At 42.1% G+C, this 27271-nt stretch overlaps 1 protein-coding gene across 5 annotated transcripts in view; it reads right to left on the reverse strand.

Annotated features, from left to right (window-relative positions):
- katnip (katanin interacting protein) overlaps positions 1-26195 on the reverse strand; it is a 31831-nt gene extending 5636 nt beyond the window's left edge. For 3 of the 5 annotated variants that reach the window (XR_003597680.1, XR_003597679.1, XR_003597678.1), the window contains exons 1-29: positions 25950-26195; positions 25465-25565; positions 23975-24063; positions 23271-23431; positions 22719-22834; positions 21101-21202; positions 20827-20961; positions 20479-20713; positions 19772-19897; positions 19440-19588; positions 15879-15985; positions 15733-15811; positions 15435-15656; positions 14497-14634; positions 12844-13534; positions 11642-12412; positions 11335-11543; positions 11177-11255; positions 10690-10867; positions 9933-10098; positions 8859-9052; positions 8720-8784; positions 7264-7374; positions 6536-6675; positions 6181-6282; positions 5942-6102; positions 4878-4904; positions 4495-4580; positions 3089-3220 (exon numbers count right to left, since the gene is read on the reverse strand). Coding sequence is in view for 2 of the 5 variants with exons in the window: in XM_028034897.1 (XP_027890698.1) it covers positions 3162-3220; positions 4495-4580; positions 4878-4904; positions 5942-6102; positions 6181-6282; positions 6536-6675; positions 7264-7374; positions 8720-8784; positions 8859-9052; positions 9933-10098; positions 10690-10867; positions 11177-11255; positions 11335-11543; positions 11642-12412; positions 12844-13534; positions 14497-14634; positions 15435-15656; positions 15733-15811; positions 15879-15985; positions 19440-19588; positions 19772-19897; positions 20479-20713; positions 20827-20961; positions 21101-21202; positions 22719-22834; positions 23271-23431; positions 23975-24063; positions 25465-25476 (4710 nt within the window). In the remaining 3 variants the exon portion in view is untranslated. Of the gene's footprint in view, positions 1-686; positions 3221-4494; positions 4581-4877; positions 4905-5941; positions 6103-6180; positions 6283-6535; positions 6676-7263; positions 7375-8719; positions 8785-8858; positions 9053-9932; positions 10099-10689; positions 10868-11176; positions 11256-11334; positions 11544-11641; positions 12413-12843; positions 13535-14496; positions 14635-15434; positions 15657-15732; positions 15812-15878; positions 15986-19439; positions 19589-19771; positions 19898-20478; positions 20714-20826; positions 20962-21100; positions 21203-22718; positions 22835-23270; positions 23432-23974; positions 24064-25464; positions 25566-25949 lie in introns of those variants that run through there. The other 2 variants (XM_028034897.1, XM_028034917.1) reach the window with 2 other exon arrangements.
- Positions 26196-27271: the final 1076 nt, after the last annotated feature.

Genomic DNA, 27271 nt, shown 5'->3' on the forward strand with positions numbered 1-27271 from the left:
ACGATGCACAATGGCTCTTAGTAAATTACTAAAACTAAGAAAACACATAAATTATGTTTATGAACATACATGTTATGAATAAATGCAGATTTTAGTCATTTCTCAGGGAGTAAATCCATTGACTTTTCACAACAAAACACTAGAATGGAATTTAATTTCCCTTTGAGATCAATAAAATACTTTTGAATGTAAATTAAAATACCAGAAATAGTTTTCAGATAAAATCTGCTTGTCACCTGGTTGGAAACTGCTTTTTTCTTTTTGCATTATTTTCACTGTAATTGACATTTCATGGACGTTTTTGCTAAAAATGTATTCTTTAAAAAGGATGACATACATTCCAGGTCAGGTGACATTAATTGATCTAAATTAGTTTTATTGAGCTGGACTGATGGGGGGGAAATTAGAACAAAAAATGTTTTTAATATAATGAATAAATACAGGTTTTAGTCATTTATAAATAGATTTAATTTCCACAACAGCATGAAACTAAAAAGTACCAGGAATTGTTTTTAGGTCTAATTTTCTCGTCAAGTTGAAAAATGCTTTATATATATATATATATATATATTTGCAAAATTAACAAACTTAGTAAAATTAGTTTATTTAGCTCGGTTTGGAGAAAAACAGTTTTTTGGATGTAAAAGTTATGTCTGTAATGTAGACATAAATCATAACTCATCAAAGAACATTAATAATTTTAATGTTTTATTCATTTAAATAAACCTACACCGAATACACATAATAAAGATTAGAAAAATAAAAATTTAAAAACACTAAAAGTCAAATATACAACCATAACCCACAATTAATATACAGAGAAAGATTAATGTTGATGTTGGACATTTAAAACCATAAAACTGCATTTCCTGCACAGTGAGCCCAGAAGGACGGAGAATATTTATGAATATGAACAGTTTTCATGCTCACACCGTCGGCCATTTTTAAACACAAGAGTCTGATGCAAACATTTGAATTTAATCCACAGAGTCACAAATACAGACACGCTTCTCTTAAATGCAAAACGACTGAAAGTTTTACTCGTTTTTTTACTGGTTTCCCTCTGAATCTTCCAGTTAACCCAGCAGTGTCCAAATTTTTTGTCCTGGGGGCAAAACTGGCAAATTTAAAACAACTAGAGGGCCACAAAATTCATTAAGAACAAAAAGGAGTTTAGTGAGACTTTTTGTTTTATTTTACCTGCTCAAAAAACAAAATGTTTATGAAATCTGTTTATTGAACTGCAAAAACAAAATGTTACCAAGTATATTTGGTTTGGTTTCTAGAACAAATCTTAGTTTTGTCTTATTTCAAGTGTATTTACTTAGAAGTAAATTTTCAGCAAGATAAATCAGCTTGTTTTACGTAAATTAGTACTGATTAAAAAAAGTTCTAGCTCCACTGAATTTCACTTACAGCTAGACAACAATACTTGGTAAGGTTTTGTGTTTTTACAGTGCCCTGAAGAGCCGAAACATAAAAAAGGCTTTGGACTGTTTTATTAAAAACAGACAATATCCAATTGTTTTTTATTTTATTGGTTGTTTTTGACTTGACATCAGCGGCCGAACAAAATCACGTGAAGGGCCAAAAACGGCCCCCAGGCCATAATTTGGACACCCCTGATTTAATCAGAAAAGTTGAGCCTTGGCCGTTTCTGGTTTGCTCCTGAATTATCTCAATATTTAAGGATTTAAGGATATCCAACCAGTAACCGATGGCAACAAAACGTAGGCAAACGCTTCAGTGAAAATGTGCATTTTAAAGAAAATTAAAACTTTAAACTATGAATCTAAATCTTGTTTTCACGATGAGCTGAAGTCACGTTTTCCTGATCAGCCCGTCTGGAAACCAAACTCCAGCCCAGGATGGGCGAGCCGTATGTAAACTTCTGGCCCAGCGGGGTAAATACACTGCAAAAACACCAAATCTTACCAAGTATATTCATCTAGTGTCTGGTGCAAATACTTTACTACATGTAAAATAAGTCCAAAAATAACTTACAAGTAACTTTCCAGGAACATACGGGAGCTTGTTTAGACTCAATAATATTTATTTTAAATATTTATAGAATAATCTTGACAGGTACAACAATTAAATCTGCATTTAAAATAAAGTTGAAAATTATTTGGATGAAGCTGTGGTGTGTGAATAAACTGATGTTTGTTGCATATTTTTTGTTTATTTTAAATATGAGTTGAGTAATTAACTTTATTTTATATGAATTGGGGGCAGAAATGTTAAGTTTATGTTTCGCTTTGCTTCTTTTCTTCATGATTTTTCTAAGTTGTTACATGAAATATTTATATTTATGAGTGAATGAAATAAAAATGTAATTAAATGAGTTTTAGTTCCACAGGCAGATTTTATTACTTGTAAATTAGTTTTATCTAATTTAAATGAACTAAAATATTTGCCCTAGAAACTGAACAATACTTGGTAACATTTTGTGTTTTTGCAGTGTATTTAATGAAGAAGTACAGGTTTTAGCTGTGATGAATCCATATTTGTAACGTTTTAACGCTGTATGTTTGGATTTGAGGTAAGTCGATAGTATTTGCATATCAAGTTACATATTTAGAGAAAATTCCAACAGAAAAACACTGAAGCTGCACTGAATCCACTCAGAGCTACTGTTAGGAAGGTCACTTATAATGAAGATCTGATGCAAAGCGGAGAAATAAATATAGATTTAATTTAATTAATCAGTCGATATTCACTATACACACACACTTTGCATAATTTCAGCTTTTTCTTTGAATTAGTGACAAATTCAGAAGGTTTTAATTATTCAAGCCACGGTTATAAATCAAAATGTTTTTTCTAAACTAGCATCATATCTGGTAGTTTCATGCTAATGGCTCTATAAGCTAATGGTTTGGCTCATAGGGAGTTATTTACATGCCGAAAGTTGCATTAAAATATGCAGCAGCAGACGGGTTCAGTAATAGGCACTGTAAACGGAGTGAGGCGCCCCCTGCTGGAGGGTTAATGTGAGTTTTCACAGCCAAACGTGGAGCAGAAATTCAACCAGACAGCAGAAATCTGAGTCCAGCGTCTGAGCGTCGCAGTTTGTTCAGTTGCTCACCAGACTGTGGAGGAAAGGCGATGTCTCCACGTCGCCTCGGCTCACAGGGTGAGATAAAACTCCATGTTTGTCGTCAGAATCGCCTCTTCCCGTGTTTAACGCCGTCAGTCATGCAGGTTTTGGGCCGGAGAGCTAAAAGGAAGCAGAATGAAGAAGATCAGGATAAAATGTAGAGTTTTCTAAATATTAGAAATACAATTTTTCATACCAGATCTGGTTATTTTTTTAAAGAAATGATCAATGACAGACAATATGATCAAAAAGTGGTTTATTTTAGCTGTATGATGGAGTATCAGGGCCAGACCACAATAATTTTTATTTAGTTATGAGGATATAGACATAATATTAGCAGAACAAAGACAGTTTTACCAGAAGAACATCTTTAATTAGAAAAAAGCTTCTGGAGTTATCAGGATCAATTCTTTTTTTTTTTTTTATTACCCCTCCAGGGTCTTTTGTGGCTCTACCGTCCCTTATGTGACAGCAGGCTGACAGGAAACAGGGAAGGAGAGGCGGGAAGACATGCGGCAAATATCGTCGGGTCCGGGAGTCGAACCCGCGACGGCTGCATCGAGGACTGAAGGCCTCCAAATACGGGTCGCGCTGACCGCTACGCCACCACGGCACGCCCTGGTTGGTGATTCTTTTAAATAAACTCAGGAGTTTAATCATTTAAAATTCTGCTACTGATAATAATTTGATGCTGATGTGTTAAAAGATTCAGTATTTTATTATTCTTACAACAAATTCCTAAATAAAACTTCAAAAAATGCTCAATATTCCTCTTTTTAGTCTTTAATTAATTTTCATGGAGGATTTATCATTAAATTTCTCTCCTACTAATATTATGACTTTTTGTACTATTATTATTATAATGGTATTATAACTTATTCTCATGTAACAACTTGCTTCTCATATTTTTAGTTTATTTTCATATTCTTACAACTTTCTTCTCACAATATGATTTTACTGTGTAACTTTATTATTGTGTTAATTTAAATATTTTTGTATTATTTCAACTTTATTGTGATATGGCTTTTTTCTAATAACATTATGACTTTGTTTTGGTAACATAATTCACTTTATTCTTGCATTAATGACTTTATTGTTGTAGAACTTTATTCTCGTCTTACTATGTAATTTCTTCAAATATTCTGACTTTTTCCTTATAATTATTAAATAATAAAATCTTAGCTTGGTCCTAATATTCTGTGGTAAACTTGACCAGAATCCAAATTAAAAAAAGATGGCCGCCCTGGTTGCACTCTGAGTTATAAAAACCAAAGGAGTTCAATGGTGGGAAAAAATCCTGATTTTCCAAAAATTTAATCTTCAAAAACCAAAAATTCAAAGAATCACCCAGCGTAAGTTAATGAACTATTAGCTGATCAGTTTTGGTGAATCACCAGGATCGGCTGTCTGCTTCTTCTTGTTGTGATGAACGATCTGGTTCTCATTGGTCATCTTCACATCCTGGTCCTCCACATGGTTGCTGCAACACACAAGTTAACACATTTATTCAGCCGGACCAGCGGACAGGAGCAGCAGAGACTGGGAGTCACCACTGGGGGCGCTGCAGTACGGGGAAGCTGCAGTACAGGGAGTGACCACTGGGGGGCGCTGCAGTAAAGGGAGTCACCACTGGGGGCGCTGCAGTACAGGGAGTCACCACTGGGGAAGCTGTAGTACAGGGAATCACCACTGGGGGCGCTGTAGTACAGGGGTATTGCAGTGCAGGGAATCACCACTGGGGGCGCTCACACAAAGCCTTCAGGGCTTTAATACGTACCGTTGGTTGTGTCTGCTGCTTCGGGGGCTGAAGGAGAGAAGAATTATTAAAAATAACCAAATTATTGGAGTTTAACCGAATGCTTTTTGTAATCTATCAATAATTTATGAAAAGCGTCTTATCTGGTGAGAAGTGGAAGATTTGTGCTCCGGAAATCTTTAACTAAACATGAATTAGTTTGATAAAATAACGCATAAAGTAGCCATTTTTTAACAAACTTTTTTTTTTTTTGGTTTGGCTTTTTAAAAGAAATGCATGCAGTTAATTTATTTCAAAGAGGGTGAACAATTTTTATTTTCTAGAAACCAAAAATATTTATTCTCAACAACAGGATTTAAATCCCAGCTGACTAACTTAACTTTAGTAAAGTTTAATAAAGCAGTTAAAAGCAGATTTGATCTATTGTTGTAGTAGGTGAATAATATAATTGTGACAACACAGAGAGCAGTAATTAGTTAAAACTGTACAAAAATGATAAACATCTTACATTTAAAATAAAAACCTGTGGCAGATTTAGCTTCACCTGGTTCAAAATCTGTAAAAATGTACCCTATTAAGAATATTTTCCTGCCCATTTATTAATTATTATTAATTAATAATTACTAATTATTAATGATCGACTAATTAATAATTAGTAGATAATTAGCTACAAATGTTCTAGCATTCACTATTGTTCATTATTTTCTTATTCCAAAAGTAATTTAATTATTGGCTTATTTGCAACTTTCAATGCATTTATAATATTGTGAAAAATAGTTTAATAAAAACTCTGCAGAAGATTATCTAATTAATCGCTTAATCATCAGAAAAACTGTTAGAAAAAACTCTAGATAGTCCGTTACTAAAATAATCATTAGTTGCTTCTCCAGTTCTTTTATTTCAAAATCTAAAATTCTTGTTGTACGAATTATTTTTAAAAATCCATTTTGTTTCAAAGAGTCACGTTTCATCCGGTCTGGAGGCCCGAACGGCTCTGTGGGTTGTACCGGTTGCTGGTCTCGGTGTTAGCGGGGGTGTATGTATATATTTGAGCCTGTGGAAGCTCCTGCGTGTGGATCATCCACCTGATGACGGTGCTCCTCTCGCGCTGCGATATGTAGGCGTCGTCGGTGAACAGGACGGTGTGGTACGGCACCACGGGGTCACAGGTCGGCAGGATGCCTCTGGCGGCCTGGCTCACGCAGTCCAGGACGCCGTTATACACCAGGAGGTCGTCCACCAGCAGCTACACACACACACACACACACACACAGCTGTGAGCAGGAAACTAAACACACCCTGCAGCAGATGCAGAGCTACTGACCCCGAACTCCTTGACGCCCCTCTGAGGCGTCTTGGAGTAGTTCCACAGCTTGATCATGGACACGGTCACCGGCTGATCGAAGATCACGTAAACACGGTTCACCTGCAGGGAAAACACACAGACCAGAAGTTTACATACAGTCAGTCCGGTCCGTTTTTATAGCACATTTCAGTAACAAGGCAGCTCAAAGTGATAAAAACAGAATGTGTCTTTTCATCCGTTAACCCTCCAGTGTGATTTAAGGTCAGTCCGTGAGGATAACAGGTGTATGTAAACTTGTGGTTTCTCCTGCATGTTCTCGGTTTATCTGGTGGTTTTGGTCTGAATGGATTTCCTCTGTAAACCGGGCCCTCACCGTTCCTGGGAGAACCGGGGCCAACCACATGTGCCTGCCGTCCTGCGTGTCGTTAACTCCGTCGATCAGTTTATCGGGAGTCCGGACGTCGCCGCTCACGTTGTCCAGGATGTTCACGCTGTCAGGAAAAGCTGCGATGTCTGGCGCAAACGCAACGTCAGGGATCAATGAGACAAGTTCAGCAGGGCCCATAACAACACTACTTTCAGTTGGTCTGTCAGAAGAAACATCAGGACAGAATCCATTCATATTTGTGGTTGGAGAACAACGTCCCGTTTACGTCCGGACATTTCGCGCATGCGCACAACGCTGGAGGCTGCATGTTTCCATCCGCAGCCGCGCGGTGCGCCACACAGAGCAGAGAGAAAATAACACCGAAACCGTTGAAAAGCAACTCAGAACCACTCATATTATCCTTTTACACGCTTTCTGTGTCGGCTACGCAGACCCGTTGCCATAGCAACGGACTGTGTCAAAATTAATTTAGCACAACTGACCTTCCTCTCTCTCGCTATTTTTTTTAAGTAAAAGTTTTTTCTGAACTTGTTACCTAGCTGTCATAGTGTTGACAATTAGTAGCAAAGCACTGCATCACTTTTTATTGTATAAATCATTTAATATTTACCGTGTTATGTTGACAACTGGACAGCTAAAACCAGTGCTAGTCGTCGTTTTCATGTCTTCAGTCGGCGAACAGTTTGCGGACGTGACGTCACAGGAAAGGATACTGTTGTCCGTGAGGTGGATCTTCTGGTGGTTCTGGTTGTAGAACTCCAGTCCGTTCAGGCCGATGTAGTACGGGTCTGCCCAGGTGGTCAGCAGCTGCAGCTGGAAGATGACTGGATGACGAAGAGTCAAAGAAAATACAATGTGGTGGTACCACAGAACCGGACCGAACCGCAGGAATCGACTGCGGTTCGTCCAAGCCGGAAATTCCCGAACTAAAGATAAAATAACATCACTAGCTGCGTTTACCACATAATTGCACAATTTATTTATTTTTTTACCCCTCCAGGGGGGTTTTTGTGGCTCTAGTGTCCCTTTTCAAAGTAGGCTGACAGGAAACGGGAAAGCAGAGGGAGGAAGACATGCGGTAAACGTCGTCGGGTCCGGGAGTCGAACCCGCGACAGCCGCGTCGAGGCCATGTCGCCTCTGAATGTGGGTCGCGCTGACCCCTCCGCCACCACGGCACGCCCATTCACGTTGTTTTGTTGATTGTACGTCTTTGCTTCAGATATTTTGGTTGCAGCATCTTTTGTGTTTTTTTTTTGCGTTTGTCTCTGCAGCACATTTTGCACCTGCCAGCCTCCGTATCATCGTTCCTTTCAATTCTCCTACTCAGCTGTTTTTCTTTTAGTCTGAGTAAACTATTTTTAATAACTGCATAATATTGTTTTGCTTGTGTTGTAAATTTGCTCTGACTGTACAGAATCTGAAAACCTTCCATAAAAACCTCCAGCTCTGCTGAAGTTTAAACATCAGCGATGAATAAAGCAATCGTTGAATGTTTCCAGCCGGTTGAAGTGCTGCTGGTTCTGGATCAGCTGGGATTCACTGAATGGCTTCATTCCACTTACTGAGTATTGATCAGTTAAATCCAGTGGATCCGATCAATCTGGTCCAGAGAGAGCCTCACTGCATCCAGCTTCCTTCCAGAAACCACTTTTCTTTCCCAGCAGATTTTCAATCCTCCAGAAACAGGAAACCATTAAACAACAAGCATTTTTGTAAATATAAACAAATATAAACACATTAATATCACAAACTATTTTATTTTTTCATTTTTAGCTGCTCAATATTACACTAAAACACACAATATTTTATTGAAATGAGCAAAAATAGCCAGATTCCAGTAGAAACCAGATCTGACCAGTTAAAATGGTATCCTAAAGTAATCAGGTTGATCTTTTTATTTTTCTTATTGTTTTTTTTTTCCATGAGTTTTAATGAAATTAAAAGCAAAAACTTGGTTGTTAAAGATGAATTCTTTGTGTTACATTTTCTTCTTAAGGGAGATTTTATTTCATCTGTATGTTTTTAAAGTGCGAGTGAACATAAAGGATCTTCCATGGATAAACCCGCAGCTAGCTGCTTTTAGCTGCTGTTAGCATCAGATGCTAAAGTTAAAAAGTGAAGTTTGTGTTTTAAACTATGAGTTTATGACTGTTGTTCAGGAAGGATACAGCCACAAGGCATGATGGGAGCTTCGTAGTCCATGCTGGGCTGGTTTGGCCTCTTCGAACTTCCTCTGAAAACGAACAAAAAGCAGAAATGAGTCGATGTTTTAGTTTGCCTTGCTGTGGCGAGCGCTGTGCTGCGTGCCTCTGGGCGGCAGCGGTGGCGGCGGTGGCGGCGGCGGCGTCGTGGCTCCAGGTGTCAGCGGGAGGCTGCAGGAAATCCACAAACAGAATCTCCTGGGCGAAGTCGAAGTGGCAGTTACCCGGTCCTTTCCGGACCAGGAACCCGTCCGGCGGGGAGATGGCCACCTCATCCAAGAACAGATGAAGGACTTTCACCTGAATCAGAAACAATCAGAACCATCAGAGATCCGATTGGTCCAGACGGTCTGAACAGAACCATTCGATACCAGACTGCAGGTTTACTGATACCCATCTCCTTTAAGCTTAAAACTTTAATTTTTGAAGCTGATGGCTACATACTCAACAATAAATAAAGCATGAACTATTTTTAATAAAACTTAGAGAGTTTTTCCTATTTTTAAAAGAAAGACATCAAAAAACCTTCTGCTTATTCTCACACTAACAGGGTTTTGTGTTTCTCTCTTTCTTTAAAAATGTTTGCTGCATCATGTGAAGTTTGATAACATAAATAAAACAGATTTGGGTTTTCTAAAATCTGTTTCCAAGTACAGGTGAGCTGATAAATGTGATCTTATTGATTATAAATTAAACATAAACTTGTTCTGTAGTTTGTTAAAAGAACAAATATTTTGTGTCCTATAAATAAATTCCAGATTTTCAGATCAGATCTCCCAGTTGGGTCATTTTAAAAAGCTTCTTAAAATTTATTTTTATTCGTTGGCATTTAGATTCAGGGCTGATATTTGATACTGATACTGTAACTTTTCTGTTGTGATGTTTTAGTTTTATTTTCATTGTCATTTAATTGTATTGTGTTGTTGTCTTGTGCCGTTTTAACCTGTTTTTAAAAGTGCCTTTAAATAAAATTGACATCGTGTTGCACTTAATATTTTCCTCAGTAGGTGTCTGTAACAATTTTGCTCTAAATAAAGCAAATAAAAAAAGAAAGTCTCGATCTGCATCAAATATCTTTTCTGCTGCTCCACACAGAGTCATTCATGGGGCTACAAATGGCCCCCGGGCCACATTTTGGACACCACCGGTGTCCATCAGCGCAGCAGAAAGCGCCTCTCACCCCTCTGTAGGAGTCCTCAGACGACTTGTTGTAGTTCCAGACGCGCAGCCCGGCGACGGCTTGCTGCCTGCTGAAGGCGACGCTCAGGGTGTGAGATTCTCCAGCGGAGAAAGGAATCAGCCACATGTGGAGGTCGTCAGTGGTGATGTTATGGCCGTCGATGAGCCTGGACAGGGAGAGGACACACTGACACCTGGACCCAAACGGCACCGACCCAATCGCCTCACTTCTGGTTTCCATCTGACTCTCGTGAATTTTGATTCCAAAATAGAAAAAGTGAATTTATTGTGTTTCCATCTGCTGGTTTAGAGCAACTAACTAACTAACTAACTAACTAACTAACTAACTAACTAACTAACTAACTAACTAACTAACACTCTTCGGTTGCCTAGCAACAACCTGCTGGGTGATTTCACCACTTTGCCTCATAACTGCTAAAAAATAATAAACAGAAAACAGGAAATGACACGCCACCAGTTTGGTTGTATTTCAGATATTTAAAACAAAAAACTAATCAATAATTATCAATATCGACTGATATGAGACTCATATATTTCAGTTATATTGTCCAGCCTGAGCTCAGAACCACGACTGGAGGGAAAGTTTCTTTTTTATCGCATTCATTCTTTTTCTGCAAGCTAAAAAACATTTTGGTGAAACTGAGGAAGTTATTTTGAATTTTGCCTTTTCTAAAGCGATTCTTCACAAAAAGAAGTAAACAGAAACGCGTCTGTCACTCCAGATATGGTCGGCGTACTTATCAAGCGTGCGCGAGTCGTGTTGGTACTCCGGCAGGTCGTTGAGGTCACGCGGTGACGCCGCCATCATGGCGAGGTCCAGAGGTAAACTCTCCCCGTCCTTCCCCACCACCTCCAGCCCCGTCAGGCCCATGTAGTGGGAATCGCCCCAAGTCGCCGTCATCTCCAGTCTGAGGCCTGGAGCAGCAGGAAGTAGAAACATCACAGCAGGAAGTAGAAACACATCCTGAGGGTTAGCTTCTACATGCAGGTCAAAGTTCAGCACTGGGCTTTACTTCCATGGCGCTCACGCATCACATGTTCTAGTAAAAGCTCTGAAACATTCATGCTAGAATATAGAAACCCAAAAGTGCCATGAATCACCACTTTTCCTATACGTTTTGGGATCCATTTCTCAGCCGTATCGTCCAGCCCTAAAGCTGCGATAAATGGCTCCAGAGTTTGTGATGATGATGATGATGACGAGGAAATGGTCAGAGGACTCACATTTCCCAGAGAAGATCCCAGGAACGTTCTGCATGTTTTCCTCTGGCTGGTTCACTGCAGCGCTGAGCTGAAGCTTCAGCTAATAAAACATTAAATCACATCAATGAACACAGAACGGAGAAGAAACGGGTCTGTTTGGTGATGAAGGCTGTACGCACTGCCAGGTCTTCCTCTCTGAACCCAGCCTGGGTGAAAGGTCGCTCGTCCCCCTCTCCGTCGGCGGTGCGCGGCCGCTGCAGCTCTTCCTCACACGCCGACCCGTCGGGTCGCTCGTCTTCGCCCAGAAACGTCTCGTCGTGGCGAGACATGGCCTCCAAGATGGCGTCGTCCGTGGTGAAGAGGATGGTGTCCCCGAACTGGTCCAGGTCTGAAACGGCAGCAGGACGGTCCCGACCCGGTTAGCATGTTAGCAGACAGTCCTGACGGTTCGTGATTCTTCGCTGTGTCGGCGTGTCGCTCTCCTACCTCCGGACAGCGTTCCGGACGCCTTGGCGATCTCGCCCCTGAAGATGCAGCGACCGTCCAGCAGCATCTCCACCTCCCTGGCGCCGCGGAACGAGTGGATGCGCGACTTGTTGTAGTTCCAGACCCGGATCATGGCGATCTGGTGCAGAGCGGCAAAGTCCAGGAAGACGGAGTGGTGGCGGCCCGGCGTGAACGGCGCCAACCACAGGTGCATGTCGTCCTGCGTGCGGTTCACGCCGTCCACCAGGTTGGCCGCCACGCGAGGGTCTTTACCGTATGCCGGAAGCACGTTGATGTCCGGCGGGTCGGCGCTGATGGCGGCGGGGCGCAGCGGCTCGCCGCTGGCGCTGAACACCTCCAGGCCGTTGAGGCCCACGTAATGGCGGTCGCCCCAAGTGGACCGGATGTTGAGAACCAGCCGCCGGCCCTGAGGCAGAACCGGGATCTCAAAGTCGTCGTCTCGCTCCGCGGCTGGGTCGTCGTCCGGGCCGTCGCTCTGCGGCGCCGCGCTGACAGAGGACGGAGGAGTTCTGGGGGTCATGGCGGGGGTCACGGGGAGCGTGGGCGGCCCGTGACCCCGGCGCTGGAGGAACTCGTCGAAGACGTCGCCTTCGAAGGCCATGTTGGAGATGCGGCCGCGCTGGCACTGGTTGAACTTGGTGAGGGAGTCCCAGGACTCCATCAGGGAGTCGTCCTGCTGGCTGTGGCAACGGGACCGGCCGGTGCCGGAGCTGGACCGCCGGGCGGCGCCGACCAGACACACAGGCTCATCTGAGGAGCAGACAAAACATCACAGACTGAGGTGGAACATCTGGAACCGTCATCCTTGTTCACAACTTTAAAGGGGCATTATTGTGTTTTCCTGCCACATGTCGGCCATTTTAAAGCTCAGTCAACTGTTACCTTCAGTTGTTATAAAACGCTAAAAATATCAAATGTGCCTCAAAAGACATTAACTTTCTGATTTAACTCCTGAAACTGGGCCTGTCTCTGTTTGAACAGCTGACTGGTTGCCAAATCAAAGCTGCAGTTTGTTTCTGATGAGGAAAAACATTAAAACATGATAGAAAGATAAAAACAACTTGATTTTATGAGACACTGTCCCTTTAAAAGTGTGTACCTGGTTTTGTAATAAATGTGTTTTTATGTCTGCGGATGCACAGAAACAGAAAAGCCGTTAGTCTGTAAGCAGGACTTCCTACCAGCCGCTAGGTGGCGCTGCTCCTCCGCCTGTCTGGAAGAGCTGCGGCGCCCGCTGACGGGCCGCTCCGCCTGCAGCTCCTCCAGCAGGTTGCAGCTCGGGTCCAGGGAGCGCTGCCCGCCGTTCATCGGCCCGTCCGCCCCTCTGCACACGCGGCCGGGGTTACAGGGCAGCTCCGGCAGCATGGAGGAGGACGAGGAGGAGGAAGGCTTGGTTTCCGTGGAGAGCTGCGGTACCAGCCAGCGGGGCCGCTCCCTGCCGGCCTCACAGCCCTCCGGAGCGGCCCGGTTCGGCGGCTGCAGCCACTGGGGGGTGACCCGGCAGGCAGACGGCTGGGTGGTGACAGTCAGCTGCATGGGCGCCGCCTGATCCGCCTGATCCGCGGAGGCGGACCGGTCCAAGGTGCTCCTCTGGGCAGACGGACAGCGAGCGGCGATGGGTGGGAGCGGCGCATCTAACGTAGTCCTGTCTGTTGGGTCGGGCAGAACCGCACGGTGCCGCTGCGCGCTGCCGCCCTCCCCGGCCTGCAGGAGACGCCCCGCGGGGCCGGCGCTGGACAACAGGAAGGCCTTCAGGTCGACGGTGAAACCGTAGTCGAAGACCTGGTTCCCGCAGCCTTTCTCCAGCTGGCCGTCAAACACCAGCGAACTGTTCAGGTACAGACGGATGTGGCGCGCGCCGACGTCCAGGTCCTGCAGGACAAACGCCGCTTATTGAGAAACAGCCAACAGCTCACGATTAATCCATTATTCATGATTAATAGATTAATAAAACGGTGGTCAACTGGTTTAGCAATCGATTAATCGGGTTACTTGATTATTGGAATAGTGACAGTTCTTAAATGATCAAGTGTTCAGTAAAGGAAAACTGTTGTTGCATTTTATGCAATAAAATGTTTATTTTCTTATTTAAATATAACTGAATTATTTGTTTAATATAGTATAAATAGTTAACAAAAAATCTTTTTTCTTTTCTGATTGATAATTTATTCTGATAATCAATCAATCGGTTGGGCGAAGCTGCATCTGCAGCCAGAGGAGGATCAAAGTGAAGTTAAAATCTGCCATTTTTGGGGACAAAAGGTTTGAACGCCTCTGATCTAAAGTATCGACAGGTAGGTTGTGGTTAAATAGAAAATGCATGCCACACTTTTCAGATTTGTTTATAAATAATTTGACGGTTCTCTGCTCCACGTCATCTTGGAGTTTATCCAGATAAAATCTTTAAGGTTTGTGGCTGCAGGAACATTTGCAGTATTTCCCAGCTAACTGTTGCTAACTGCAGCTTTGCTGCAGCATCAGAGCGACTCCAGATCTGCTGAACCCAATCTGCACTCGACCTCCAGAAACTCCCTTCAGTCTGAACCGCCTTACCTCACATGGTGGTTCTGGGTGCATCTGAGAAGCTCCATGAACGTAATTTTAACGGTTCTAAGAACAGCAGGACTCTGAGGAGCAGAACCAAACGCTAGGCTAATCCTCTGAGGTAATCCCACTCTGCCCCACATCCAGACTGACTGGCAGCTCCACCAGCCACTGCTGGGGCTGAACTGACGCGACGCAGCTAAACCGGGTCGGCCGCCAGCAGTTCAACAGGAAATCTGTGAACCGGGTCGGTGTTCTGATGGGACGGAGGAGTACTTATGTTTTCGTACGGTTAGGCTTCTGTTGTAGTTCCAGATTTTAATAGAGGAGATGCCGAAGTCCAGAGCGCGCTCGGTGTTCCTGATGATGAAGTAGAGCTGGATGGGCGGGTGGAAGGGACACGTCCACATGTGGCGCCCCCTGGTGGTCTGACCAACCAGCAACAGGACACAAAAAACCATGAATAAGAAAAACTCAGCTGATTTTTACAAAACAATTCATTAAAATATAACTATTGTTAACATTGTTACAATTGATAGCACCTCTAAATAAAATAATATTTGAATAATTATCATAATTTTTTAATGCAATAAAAATAATTATTATATTTAATAAGAAGAATAAATAATAAAACATTTTATTATCATTGATGTATTTCTTATTACTATTATTAAATGTAATCACAAATAATTTTCACATTTAATAATAATTATTAATGCCATCATATTTATTATGTTCAAGTCAATCGAAATTATTTTCATATCAAATAATAATAACGTACTTAATATTATTAATCTAAATAATTATTCTTAACGATAATAAATTATCTGTATTGTTTTATAGTTATCATGTTAGAGTTTAATGTAAATAATTGTTAAACTTAATAATCATCTTATTTTAATATTACTACGACTACTATTAATATTAATATTATATTTATTATAATAAATGTAATCAAAATGTTGATTATATTTAAGAAGAGCTATAATAATAATAATAATAATAATTATAATATAATATAGTTATGTCTAATAAACAGAGGGAACTGAAGCTGCTCTTTTCTCTGGTTGGGTTTTTACACAATAATAAAACTATATTAAATGATATAAAATCATTTTTTGCCTCTTTGTGTTTCAGTGAAAACCCCAAACATCTGAACGTTTCCTGACAGTAAAAGTGAAGGTTTGACTCACAGCTCTATAGATTTCAGCAACCAGAACGGACACACCTTGACCTTCCCGTTGACCAGCGCCGCCAGGTTCCCCGGGTGGTCGGCGTTCCTGATGTCGATGTCGTGCGGCGACACGAACAGCTTCCTGTTTCTGCGGCAGAAGAACTGCAGCTCCGTCAGGCCGACCTGCAGCGCGTTGCCCCAGTTGGACAGGATCTCCATGGTAACGTACAGTGCAGGGGGGACGTCTGCCGGCTGCGGCGGCGGCGGCGGCTCTCTCTGCAACAACGACAGAGCTGGTCACATCAGGCAGAGCGGATCGGTTCCGGACCGGCAGCGCGTGCCGCTGACTCACCGGCTGCTTGGAGAGGTCTGGGTTCTGGCCGGGTTCTGCTTCCAGCTGCTCCAGGGCCTTTAGGAGCCTCTGCTGCTGCCTGCAGAGAATCACAGAGGTCAGGCTGTGCTCGGCTTCCCGCAGGACGCCAGCGGCGTGAGACGGACCTGGGGCCCAGCAGGGTGATCCTCTGCATCGCCACGGAGACGCCACTCTCATCCTTCCCATGACCACCAGGGGGCTTCACGCTGTTGACCTCCTGGTGACCTTCAACCTGAAGGAGAGGAGAGGGTCAGCAGGACGCCACTTCCTACGCAACATGCTGATAAATCACTTAATGGTTTGACGATTAATTATTGATTATTAGCTTCAAATTAGCTCCATCTGCTAGCAGGGCGTCTCTCTCTTCTTCAATGGGACGAAGCTGCTCTACCCCAGAGCTGGGTACTAACCAGTTACATTTACTTGAGTACATTTTTCACTTTCCTATAACTCTTGACATTGGTGTTTGTATTTCTTGGTTATATATCTTATAGGTGACGGTAGTTACTTGTTTGTTGGGTAGGTTTTATTTTATTTTTCCTACTGTAATTGTGTATTATATATATATTTGTATATAATGAAAAAAACACTACATTTAGCTCCAAACGACAAACTACGTAAAACCGTCTGTTTGGACGCCATCCAGCAGAGGGCGTCCAATACTAATGGCTCTTCTTACTGTGGAGAGCCGGCTCTTTCGGCTCCCAAACGGCTCCCCATATATATTTTTGACATTATTAATTAATTAATAGCTTAAACCTAATTTTATAATATTTTGTTTCATTATTGACATTGTTAAGCACTTATGATGAGTAAAAATGCCGCATAACAATGCTATAGCAATACCGATGCGTGTGATGTCCGCATGTGCCTGTGCAGGTTGTTTGTCGAGCCTGCAGATAGGAAATGCTGACTTTGCACAGTCTGCACTCTGACCTGGAGCTTGATGTAGCATTAAAATGAGTCCAAATCTTGCTCCGTTTTCTGTCACTCATTTATTTTCACCTATTCAGTTCTCACACTGACTCCCCTTCTTTCTGTGCTTCTTGATCGCTGACTGAGTGTCTGTACATAAACACCTGCCGACGAACAGCTTGGCCAATTGCCTGCCGTTTCCACAAAAAAAGTGGAGATAAACTTTTTTTTCAGTGTTTTCCCGTCACATTATTAATTGAAACTATGTGTGATTGGTCAGATGTGTGGAGCACACGCTTGACATGAGGCCAGTGGACCGAGGGAAAAAACCTCTCATATACACTGTCCTCCTCGAGCTCTTAGATCAGCGAGCCAAATGAACCTGGAGGTGCCGAGGACTTCCAGGAGGCAGAGAGGAGACAGGGCGTTTTCTGTTGCAGCTCCCAAACTTTGGAATTCTTTACCTATGTTGGTAAAACAGGCCCCCTCTTTAGCAATTTTTAAATCTGCTCTTAAGACTTACCTTTTTCGGTTGGCCTTTGATTCAGTTTGAGATGCTGCTTTTCTGTATTTATCTGGGTATGTTTATGTATTATATAGAGTGTTTTACGTCACTGCATTGTTGGTTTTGATGTGTTTTAATTTTGATTTTTATTTGTTTAATCTTGTGATTGTACAGCACTTTGGTCAGTGGTACTGTTTTAAAGTGCTATATAAATAAACTTGCCTTGCCTTGCCTTGCCTAGCTCTAGCTCTGGCAGAAGAGCAAAACGCGCAAGGAGAGGGAGAAGGGGAGGAGAGACAGCGAGGCACCGCAGGACAAAAAAAAAAAACGATGTGGGGAAAAACTATCGGCTCTGGCACTTGCAGAGCACAAGCACAACGACAGGGAGGCGGAGAGACAGCGATGTACTGTAGAAAAAAACCTGGCTCCCAAATAGGATCCTAAAACGGCTCCCATTGTGGAGCCGGTTCCAATCGTTCACTTCAAAGAGCCGGCTCTTAGAGCCGGATCGTTCACGACCGACACATCACTACAGGGTTAGAAAAACAACTTTACGCTGTTCTGTTTGTGAATATAAACTCCTTCAGTTTCACCTTCTAATAGCGCTTCATTCATGACGGAGCTCCGTTAACGTCAAACTCAAATGTTACTGACGTGACAGAAAAAATGAACATGATGCAAAGTTGGTTTTCAGAACTATATTGAGTTAATGCTTTCATGGAGAAAAGTTTTAACTTCCTTTCAGAGCAACAACAGTCTGTGTGAACATCTCTGTATTCACAGGGAATTACGTCTTTCATATATCACATTATTTTATTTTTCTATTCAGCAACCTTAGAGTTTTGTGTCTTGTTATATTTTTTAAAAATATGTCTGGGTTTAATGTGAGAAAACCACGATTTAATGTTTATTCAAGCAGTATTTAATTATGCTGACTCAAAATAATGTTACATTTCTTTTTTTTTAAATTCAACATATGATGAAAACAATTATTCATTTGTTATAGAAATAGACTCCAGTTTTTAAGAAAATTACCACCTATCAATTAATCAGAAGTCATTTCATAAGATCTGTCAACTTTATATTAACTTATTGATCAACAACGTGCATCCATAGTTTCTACTCAAAGGGTGGAAGGTTGACGCCCAGCGACGCCCTGCTGGGTCAGTCAGTGTGTGTGTGTGTGTGTCAGTCAGTGTGTGTGTGTCAGTCAGTGTGTGTGTGTGTGTGTCAGTCAGTGTGTATGTGTGTGTGTCAGTCAGTGTGTGTGTGTCAGTCAGTGTGTGTGTGTGTGTGTCAGTCAGTGTGTATGTGTGTGTGTCAGTCAGTGTGTGTGTGTCAGTCAGTGTGTGTGTGTGTGTGTCAGTCAGTGTGTATGTGTCAGTCAGTGTGTGTGTGTCAGTCAGTGTGTATGTGTCAGTCAGTGTGTGTGTGTCAGTCAGTGTGTGTGTGTGTGTGTCAGTCAGTGTGTGTGTGTGTCAGTCAGTGTGTATGTGTCAGTCAGTGTGTGTGTGTGTGTGTCAGTCAGTGTGTATGTGTCAGTCAGTGTGTGTGTGTCAGTCAGTGTGTATGTGTCAGTCAGTGTGTATGTGTCAGTCAGTGTGTGTGTGTGTGTGTCAGTCAGTGTGTGTGTGTCAGTCAGTGTGTGTGTGTCAGTCAGTGTGTGTGTGTCAGTCAGTGTGTGTGTGTGTGTGTGTGTCAGTCAGTGTGTGTGTGTCAGTCAGTGTGTGTGTGTGTGTGTCAGTCAGTGTGTGTGTGTCAGTCAGTGTGTGTGTGTGTGTGTCAGTCAGTGTGTATGTGTCAGTCCGTGTGTGTGTGTCAGTCAGTGTGTATGTGTCAGTCAGTGTGTGTGTGTCAGTCAGTGTGTGTGTGTGTGTGTCAGTCAGTGTGTGTGTGTCAGTCAGTGTGTGTGTGTGTGTGTCAGTCAGTGTGTGTCAGTCAGTGTGTGTGTGTGTGTGTGTGTCAGTCAGTCTGTGTGTGTGTGTGTCAGTCAGTGTGTGTGTCAGTCAGTGTGTGTGTGTGTGTGTCAGTCAGTGTGTGTGTGTCAGTCAGTGTGTGTGTGTGTGTCAGTCAGTGTGTATGTGTCAGTCAGTGTGTGTGTGTGTGTGTCAGTCAGTGTGTGTCAGTGTGTGTGTGTGTGTGTGTGTGTGTGTGTGTCAGTCAGTGTGTATGTGTCAGTCAGTGTGTGTGTGTCAGTCAGTGTGTGTGTGTGTGTGTCAGTCAGTGTGTGTCAGTGTGTGTGTGTGTGTGTGTGTGTGTGTCAGACCGTGCTGCGGCTGCCGGCTCCCTGCCCAGGGCTGCAGTTCTCTCTCTGCATGGCGTCCCGGACGCTGCAGAAAACCTGGGCTGAGTCTCGCTCCTCAGCTGAAGCCTTCCTGGCTGCTGACAGCGGCCGCTCTGCCCGACTCCTCGGCCCTGAAACACCAAACAAACGAGCTATTAATGCAAATTTATCTAAACTTTACCTCCACATTTTATAATGGAATAGAACAGCAGCATCGCACAACAAGTTCCAAAAGCTTTAATAATATATATAAAATCATAATTAACAATAGCAACAATAGAGTTTAAATGTAAGCCTCATATTAAAACTCTCACTCTGTCCCTCCCAGCTGGAAGGCGGCCTGTCTAACGTTTTGCTTTTCACCAACATCGGCCTGGTGGGAACAAACGAGTCGCTGCTTTCTCTCCTCCTCGCAGACAGAGAACGCTCAATCTTACGCCCTAAAGAAAGAGGAAAATATTTCAGAATAAGCATCATTTATTTCCATCCAAGACAAACTGCTACTGGTAATCCAACATCTGAAAAGTTTTATTATGGTCATGAAGGTTCCCAGTTTGGGATTTAAATGATTCATCTGCTCAGTTTCTTTTCCAAGGGGCAAAAAGTTCCAATAATCTGTGAAGGATCAGAAGTTCAGAGGTTGAACCTTTTATCTCCTATTATTACAACCTTTTTCTCTTATTTCAACTTTTCTCATATATTACTTTATTCTCGTACTATTATGACTTTTTGTATTTTGACTTTTGCTTCACATTATTTTTACTTTTTCCCTGTAATATTAATTTATTCTCTTAAGACTTTTTTCTCACAAGTTTAATTTATTTATTTATTCTCATAATTTAAATTAATGTTTTTCTAGCCTTGCTCAAATTTTCCAGTGAGTCGGTCCTTGTTTTCAAAAATCACTTCAGGTTTCTGTTGAACGATTCCTCACCTTGGAAATAAAAGGATCATCTCTAAAGCCTCATTAGAACCCAATTTGGACCCAGTCGTCGTTTCTCTAAGCTCCAGCTGCAGCTACCTTTATGCGACGGTCCAAAGTCCAGAACAATGAGGTCGGCGGGGTCGAACGGACTGCTGGGCTCGCTCTTCCGTGAGCTTTTGGATGATTTGGAGAGCGGCAGGCCGAGCTCATCCAGGCTCTCGGTGCTCTCCTCCCTCTCTATCTGCTCCTCGATCCACTCCTCGTCCGACTCCTCCCCCGCCGAGCCTCGGCTGCTCCGCCGCATGCTGACCTCCAGGCTCCGACGCAAAACCTGCTCCACAACCGCAGACGTTTAGCTGAACATCAGAACGCTGGGGCATGCACCCAAGCAGCGCTGCAGCTGAACTGTCTGAAAACACGAACCAAATTCAGACGGTTCCTCACCTTCACCTCCTCCAGGCTGAGGAGAACCTTCTCGCTGTGCTCCGGGTTGGCCGGGCCGCCCTGGACCTCCGGCCTGCAGCTGAAGGAGCGCTGAAGCTTGGAGGAATCTCTACATGGCGAGCGCTGGCCGGACCTCTGCACGCAACACCGGGGATGGAAGAAAGACAGGAAAATGGAGGAGATAGAGATGCTAATTAGGACAGACAGTTGCATCTCAGGCGCGGCTCTTCCTCTAAATAAAACACGACGCCGCCACAGGGAATCTCCCGTCTACCTCCATGTTTACGCTTTCATACGGCTCGAAATCCTCAGAGTAGCGTAAATCAGGGGAGAGTTTCACTCTCAGGCCGTCCTCTGTCCGGATCTCAACAGATTCCTGCATGAAGAGGAGATGAAGGTCTGGACACAGCCGGAGAGAAACCAGGGACATTTAAAACTAGAAAGTACTACACTGCATGTTCTACGCTGCACGTTCTACGCTGTACGTTCTACGCTGCACGTTCTACGCTGCACGTTCTACGCTGTACGTTCTACGCTGCACGTTCTACGCTGCACGTTCTACGCTGCACGTTCTACGCTGTATGTTCTACGCTGGTTGTTCTACGCTGTATGTTCTACGCTGTACGTTCTACGCTGTACGTTCTACGTTGTACGTTCTACGCTGGTTGTTCTACGCTGCACGTTCTACGTTGTACGTTCTACGCTGTACGTTCTACGCTGGTTGTTCTACGCTGTATGTTCTACGCTGTACGTTCTACGCTGTACGTTCTACGTTGTACGTTCTACGCTGGTTGTTCTACGTTGCACGTTCTACGTTGTACGTTCTACGCTGGTTGTTCTACGCTGCACGTTCTACGCTGCACGTTCTACGCTGCACGTTCTACGCTGTACGTTCTACGCTGTACGTTCTACGCTGTATGTTCTACGCTGGTTGTTCTACGCTGCACGTTCTAGTTTAACTCCAGTCATTTTATTATGATGTGTTGCTATTTTTACTTGAGTAAAATTTCTGTAACTTCACTGAATGAAGATTTTAGTTTAATTTTCTTCATTAAACTAAAATATTTTATTTTAATAAAATATTCACCAGAAACACACCTGCAGTTTTTATTAAAGTTTCATAAGTTTTTTTGTTTTTTTTGAAAGAAACTGATTTGGAAAAAAGTTTCTTCTGCCTGATTTTTGTTATTTTGTAATAGTTTTCACTTTTTGTCTTTAAAACACTAAAATTTCCACATAATTTTATATTTTTAGTCCGCCTGATGATGTAATTTTTAAATGTTAAATGCTGGATATTTTGATCAGTTACTCGTTTGAGTCGTTTCTCACCAAATATTCTCTTTAGTCATTTCTTGGGCGGATACTTTTTACTTTTCTTGCTAAGGTTTTTGGCTCCTCTACTCACTTCTGTCTTTGACTTTTGGATTTTGCACCAGGGTTAAAATAGTTTGAACTTTTTCATACTTTGGTTCATTTTCAGGTGCAGAAGTATTGTATTGTGATTACCTGAGTTACGTAATGAATATTTTCAAAAAACATATTAATTGTTGAACAACCAGCTGACTGGAGTTTTCTCCAAACTTTTGCTGTCGTCGTTCAGCGTAAGAGTGAGGAGTACGGAGCGCCGTAATCTGCCAACAAATGACCTTAATTGCTTATTTCACATCAGTTCGAAAGGCTAATCAATAGATTCATAAACAAAAAACAAACGATATTACATCTACAGTGTCAGTATGTTTTAGTTTTATAAACATACATTCTGATTCTAGTAAGTTACAGATTTTTCTCATTATTTACAGTTTTTATTTATTTCAGTTCACAAAAATGCTTTCTCTCTTTCCGTGTTGGTTATCTGGTTAGTTTTAGTTAACTGTAGTAACCTTGGTTCGTACCTGCACCCATTCCTTCCTGCGGACGCGTTCCGGCGCCGTCTGACTCCTCTTCCGGCTCGTCTCAGGTCCCAGAATCCCGCTGTGCTCGGCTAGCTGGTGGGCGCTCCTGCAGACGTCTGCAGATGAGTCAGAGAGGAGTATGACTTCATCCACAGAGAACAGGAAACAGCGTCACTAATGCAGACGGTGGTCAGTGCAGAGAGGAAGGAGCAGAAGGAAATGAAAAGCTGTCACTATCGTTGATTCACCGGGCCGGCGCTCAGAGCTGGGCAGCCGTCAGAACCGGGTCCATATGCTGCAGGACAGCAGCTGTGAAAACAGACAGCAGCTCCTGCTTCAGGCAGCAACGCCACAGAGCAGCTCGAGGTTTACACACACCTCAAACTTTAAACAACCTCTCATTATGCTGCCATTTAGCAAACAGAAATGATTTGGGTTAATCTACCTGACCTAAAACAAGACTATGATAAAAAAGGACAGCAGTCTGTTCATAAATCTATTTCTATCAGATAGAAAAGGTAAATGTAACTCCTGTTAAAGCAGCAGCCGGACCTGCAGCCCTCTGGTCCGGCAGAGAGCAGGCGGTTCTGGAAGCCTTGCTGTTCCTCCGACTCGCCTCGGCGTTCGCTCCATTAAAGTAAATGGAAAATCCTTCCTCCAGCCGCTCCAGCTCCACCTCCCGCCGACCTTTCACCCTGAGGCGGCGCAGAGCTCTGGTCAGAGAAATAACATCAACTTTAGGTAATTAACTAACTGAATCCTAACTGCAACATTTAATCGAGTCAATTACAGTGGAAAATATAAAAAATTATATATATACTGTATATATATATATATATATATACAGTATATATATTAAGTGAGCTACAATTTTTATCACCTTAAAAGCTACATAATTATTTAAATGAAATTCTGGCTCTGAAAATAATCCAACATGATTCTGTAGCAGAACCTTGCTGAAGCATTTATGCATAGTAATATAAAAAATCTGAATAATTAATAAAAATAAAATATAAATCTAAAGAAAATCATATTTATAAATAATTTATTATATGCTAAAAATTATTTAAAATTTAGATTTTATAAAGAAAATTCCTAGACAGACAGGTATTTTTTTCTGGAGGAATACTGTTCCTGTATTTTCATACGTTCACATTCATGCCTCGTTCCTAAGAGGAGAAACAACCAGGCGCCACCAACAGTCATGAAGTCGAGCATCTGTGTGAAATCCAAGCCGACCTTCAGTCAAACTTCACCTGTTTTTCTGCTGGAGGCCGATTAAATATTCATCCAGAGTTTCATCTGCAGCAGAGGCCAGCTCCGCCTCTCGGCACGCTTTTCTCCCCTTTAACCACAGAAACACAACGAAGGAAACTATTCACCCTAATTCACTCATTCATATTCACCATACAGGTTAGGTCTGTGGAGCACATTGTCTACAGACTCAGGCTGAATGACTGGATGATGATTACAGAAAGAAATCTGACAGGAAGAGCAGAAAGAATGTGTTATAGCACTAAAACCTTAAAGTTTTATGGCTTTAATTTGGTTATTTTAATGTCGGCAACATCAAAACAGAAGCATTAATTTAAGGTAAAAGAAATGAAGGAAAGCAGGAAGTGCTGAATCACACCAAAACACAAACATCAGTCATGATGCGTTGAGGTTCAAGCTGCTTCCTGTGGTAAACCCAGAATAAAACCCGAAACCATCAAAATAAGCTTCAGCAGCTTCCAGAAGATTCAACGTTTTTATCACATTACAACCAAACCTGAAGGGATTTTCTTCAGATTTAATGCATTTAAAGCACAGCTGTGAAGATTAAGGAAAATGATACTCAGCTTATAATTTTTCATACAAATTAAAACCAGAAAGTGTGGCAGGTAATTATTTTCTGCAGGGCCGGCCCAAGCCTTTTTGGGGCCCAAAAGCCAGCATGTCAGCATCAGATGCGTTATCATTCCTAAGCTCCTCTGTGTGTGCAGCAGACCTGCTATCATTAGCATCATTTGTACTTAGCTTACATCATCTCAGAGCTATTATGGATTTTAATTTTAACCTTAAAGGAGTAGCAAACTAAAATCATAACTATCTGAATTTTGAAATGCAGAGTGGTATTTAAGTGTCCCACATTATTTTCATTATTTAAAGTAACATCAGCTGATAAACTCTAAGTTTACAGAAAACACATTTGAAATCGTATATTTTCCCAGAGGGCAGCTGCCATCAACAGGAAGAAATTAACCATTATTTGTACAACAACTATTAGAACAATGTGCAAACTGTTCTTCCATGTGTAATAGCACTTAGTTTGTATGAGTCAATGTTATTTTTAACATGAATACATTTATTTTATCATGCTACAGCGGTGCTCTTGGGGGCCCCCTGGTGGTGTGGAGGCCCTAAGCAGCCGCTTAACCTGCATATGAATCGGGCCGGCCCTGTTCCAACATGTTAAAGGTATATTAATACCTTTTTGCTAAATATTTAACATCATAATAGTCACCTGAAACCCATGCTATGTGATTCTTACAACCATAACACATGACAATGGAAATAAATCAAAGGTCTTACTCAGTTTCTATTAGGCTAATAGTTACAGCATCTGAAGCGTCAGGAGAGAGTAGAAGAAAGAAATTAGGTGTTAGTGATAGAGAACAGATACCAAGGCATGCATCAGTGCATTGATCCCTGGTTGGATCATAGAGAATAAGGAGTAATAATCTAAAATCAGGCCAACAGTCACCTGGTTATCCATGGTGTCCTGCAGCTGCTGGAGGATCCCGCATCCTGCCAGCCGGAGATCATGGAGGTTTCTGTAATACCCGGAGCTCAGTCTGGTTCTCCCTGCAGGAGGAGACGGAATAAAACCCCCAGGTGAACCACGACAGGAGCCCTGAATTCAACCTGAATTTAACGGTTTCATGTGGGAGGCATCGATGCTGCTTGGCTAGCATCAGCACATCTGGTCAGCCCGACCCTGAACGAGCTCATTACGCGTTTTCACCATTAATAAAACCTGATTTATTTACAAATACAACCAAGCTTTTTTCTTTTTGTTTACCGAGTTTCATTTATTACACATTAAATCTGACAGGCGAGGTTAAAACCTGTTAGCAAACAGCTAGCGCTGCAGCTAATAACAACCTGAACACCCAACAGCTCTAAATGTTCATAAAAACCCAAATATAACTTCACTGTTTCCGCTCTGATAAACATAGAAATACTTACAAGATATAGAAAGCCTAACTTTATCCGTCAAATAAATCCCGAGTTTTTTATTTTATTTTTTAACGTCTCGTGTGTTGGTCGGTTACCAGGAGAGATTTCAGCCAATCAGAAGAGCCGCATCAGCGTTGGACACGCCCACCGACCCTCCCGGCGCCAGCGGTACAAATTCATATCTATGGATGGATGATATGAACCATTCATCCAAACAGATGGATGGATGGATGGATGCTGCACACCTCTACACCTCTCATCCATCCATCCATCCATCCATCCATCCATCCAGTATAAACTCGCCCAGGCCTTTAAGGTCAAAAATTCAACACTGTTTTTATTTATTATAAATCAGTACATTTCTTATAAAAAAGTGGGCTTGAAATAAAACCATATTAGATGTAAACCAAACAGATCAGGAAGTGGCCACCATCTTTATGACGTCACATCCTCTTCACCACCCAGCAGGTCTAATTCAGCTCAGTCTGAACAGTAATCATGTGGTTAGCATCGATCTGTGCAAAGCATTCAAGTACAGCAAATCAGCGGGCCGTTGGTCTGAGCAGCCAGCAGCATTAGTATTCGCATTATTCATTTTTTATTTATCTTTTACTTTGGAAACTCCTGGCTGAGTTTCTGCATAAATTACCCACAAATCCTAGCTTTTAGTTCCTGCAGAAGAAGAAAGCCGACGTCTCTCTGCTGTCTTTGAAAGATGGTGGACATCAACATCAGGAGAAAAAAATAAAAACAGGATGAGGCTGGTACCATGGAAACGACCTCGATTTGAAACCAATAAAAATTAATCCTCCCGTCTTCAAATTAAACATTTGAGCAGCAAACATTTTCGTCATTTCACTGCAAAAACAAAATATTACCAACTGATTTTTGGTCTAGTTTCTGGCAAATATATTATTACAACAAGTAACTTTTCAGCTATTTATAGGAGCTTGTTTTATGTCAATAATTCCTTAACATTGATGAAAAGGTTCTAGTTCCACTGCTACGTTATTTCACCTATAACATGAGAAAATGTCTCGTTAAAAGTGAAATAATCTGCCACTCATTTGTCTCATTTCAACTGTAATAATATTTGTACTAGAAACTAAACCAGGAATGAGTGGAAAGATTTCATTTCTGCAGTTAAACCTGAAAATTTATTTATTTTTAACCAACAGGTTTAGTTTTTGATTAAAGGAATATAACATCTGATGTTTTATTGCTTCAATTACAAACGTTGCACTGCAAAAACAAAATCTCACCAAGTATTTTAGGTTTAGTTTCTAGTGCAAATATCTTACTGCATTCGAAACAAGACAAAACTAACTTAT

This window comes from Xiphophorus couchianus, chromosome 2, assembly GCF_001444195.1.
Source record: "Xiphophorus couchianus chromosome 2, X_couchianus-1.0, whole genome shotgun sequence".
Classification (NCBI taxonomy): Eukaryota; Metazoa; Chordata; class Actinopteri; order Cyprinodontiformes; family Poeciliidae; genus Xiphophorus; species Xiphophorus couchianus.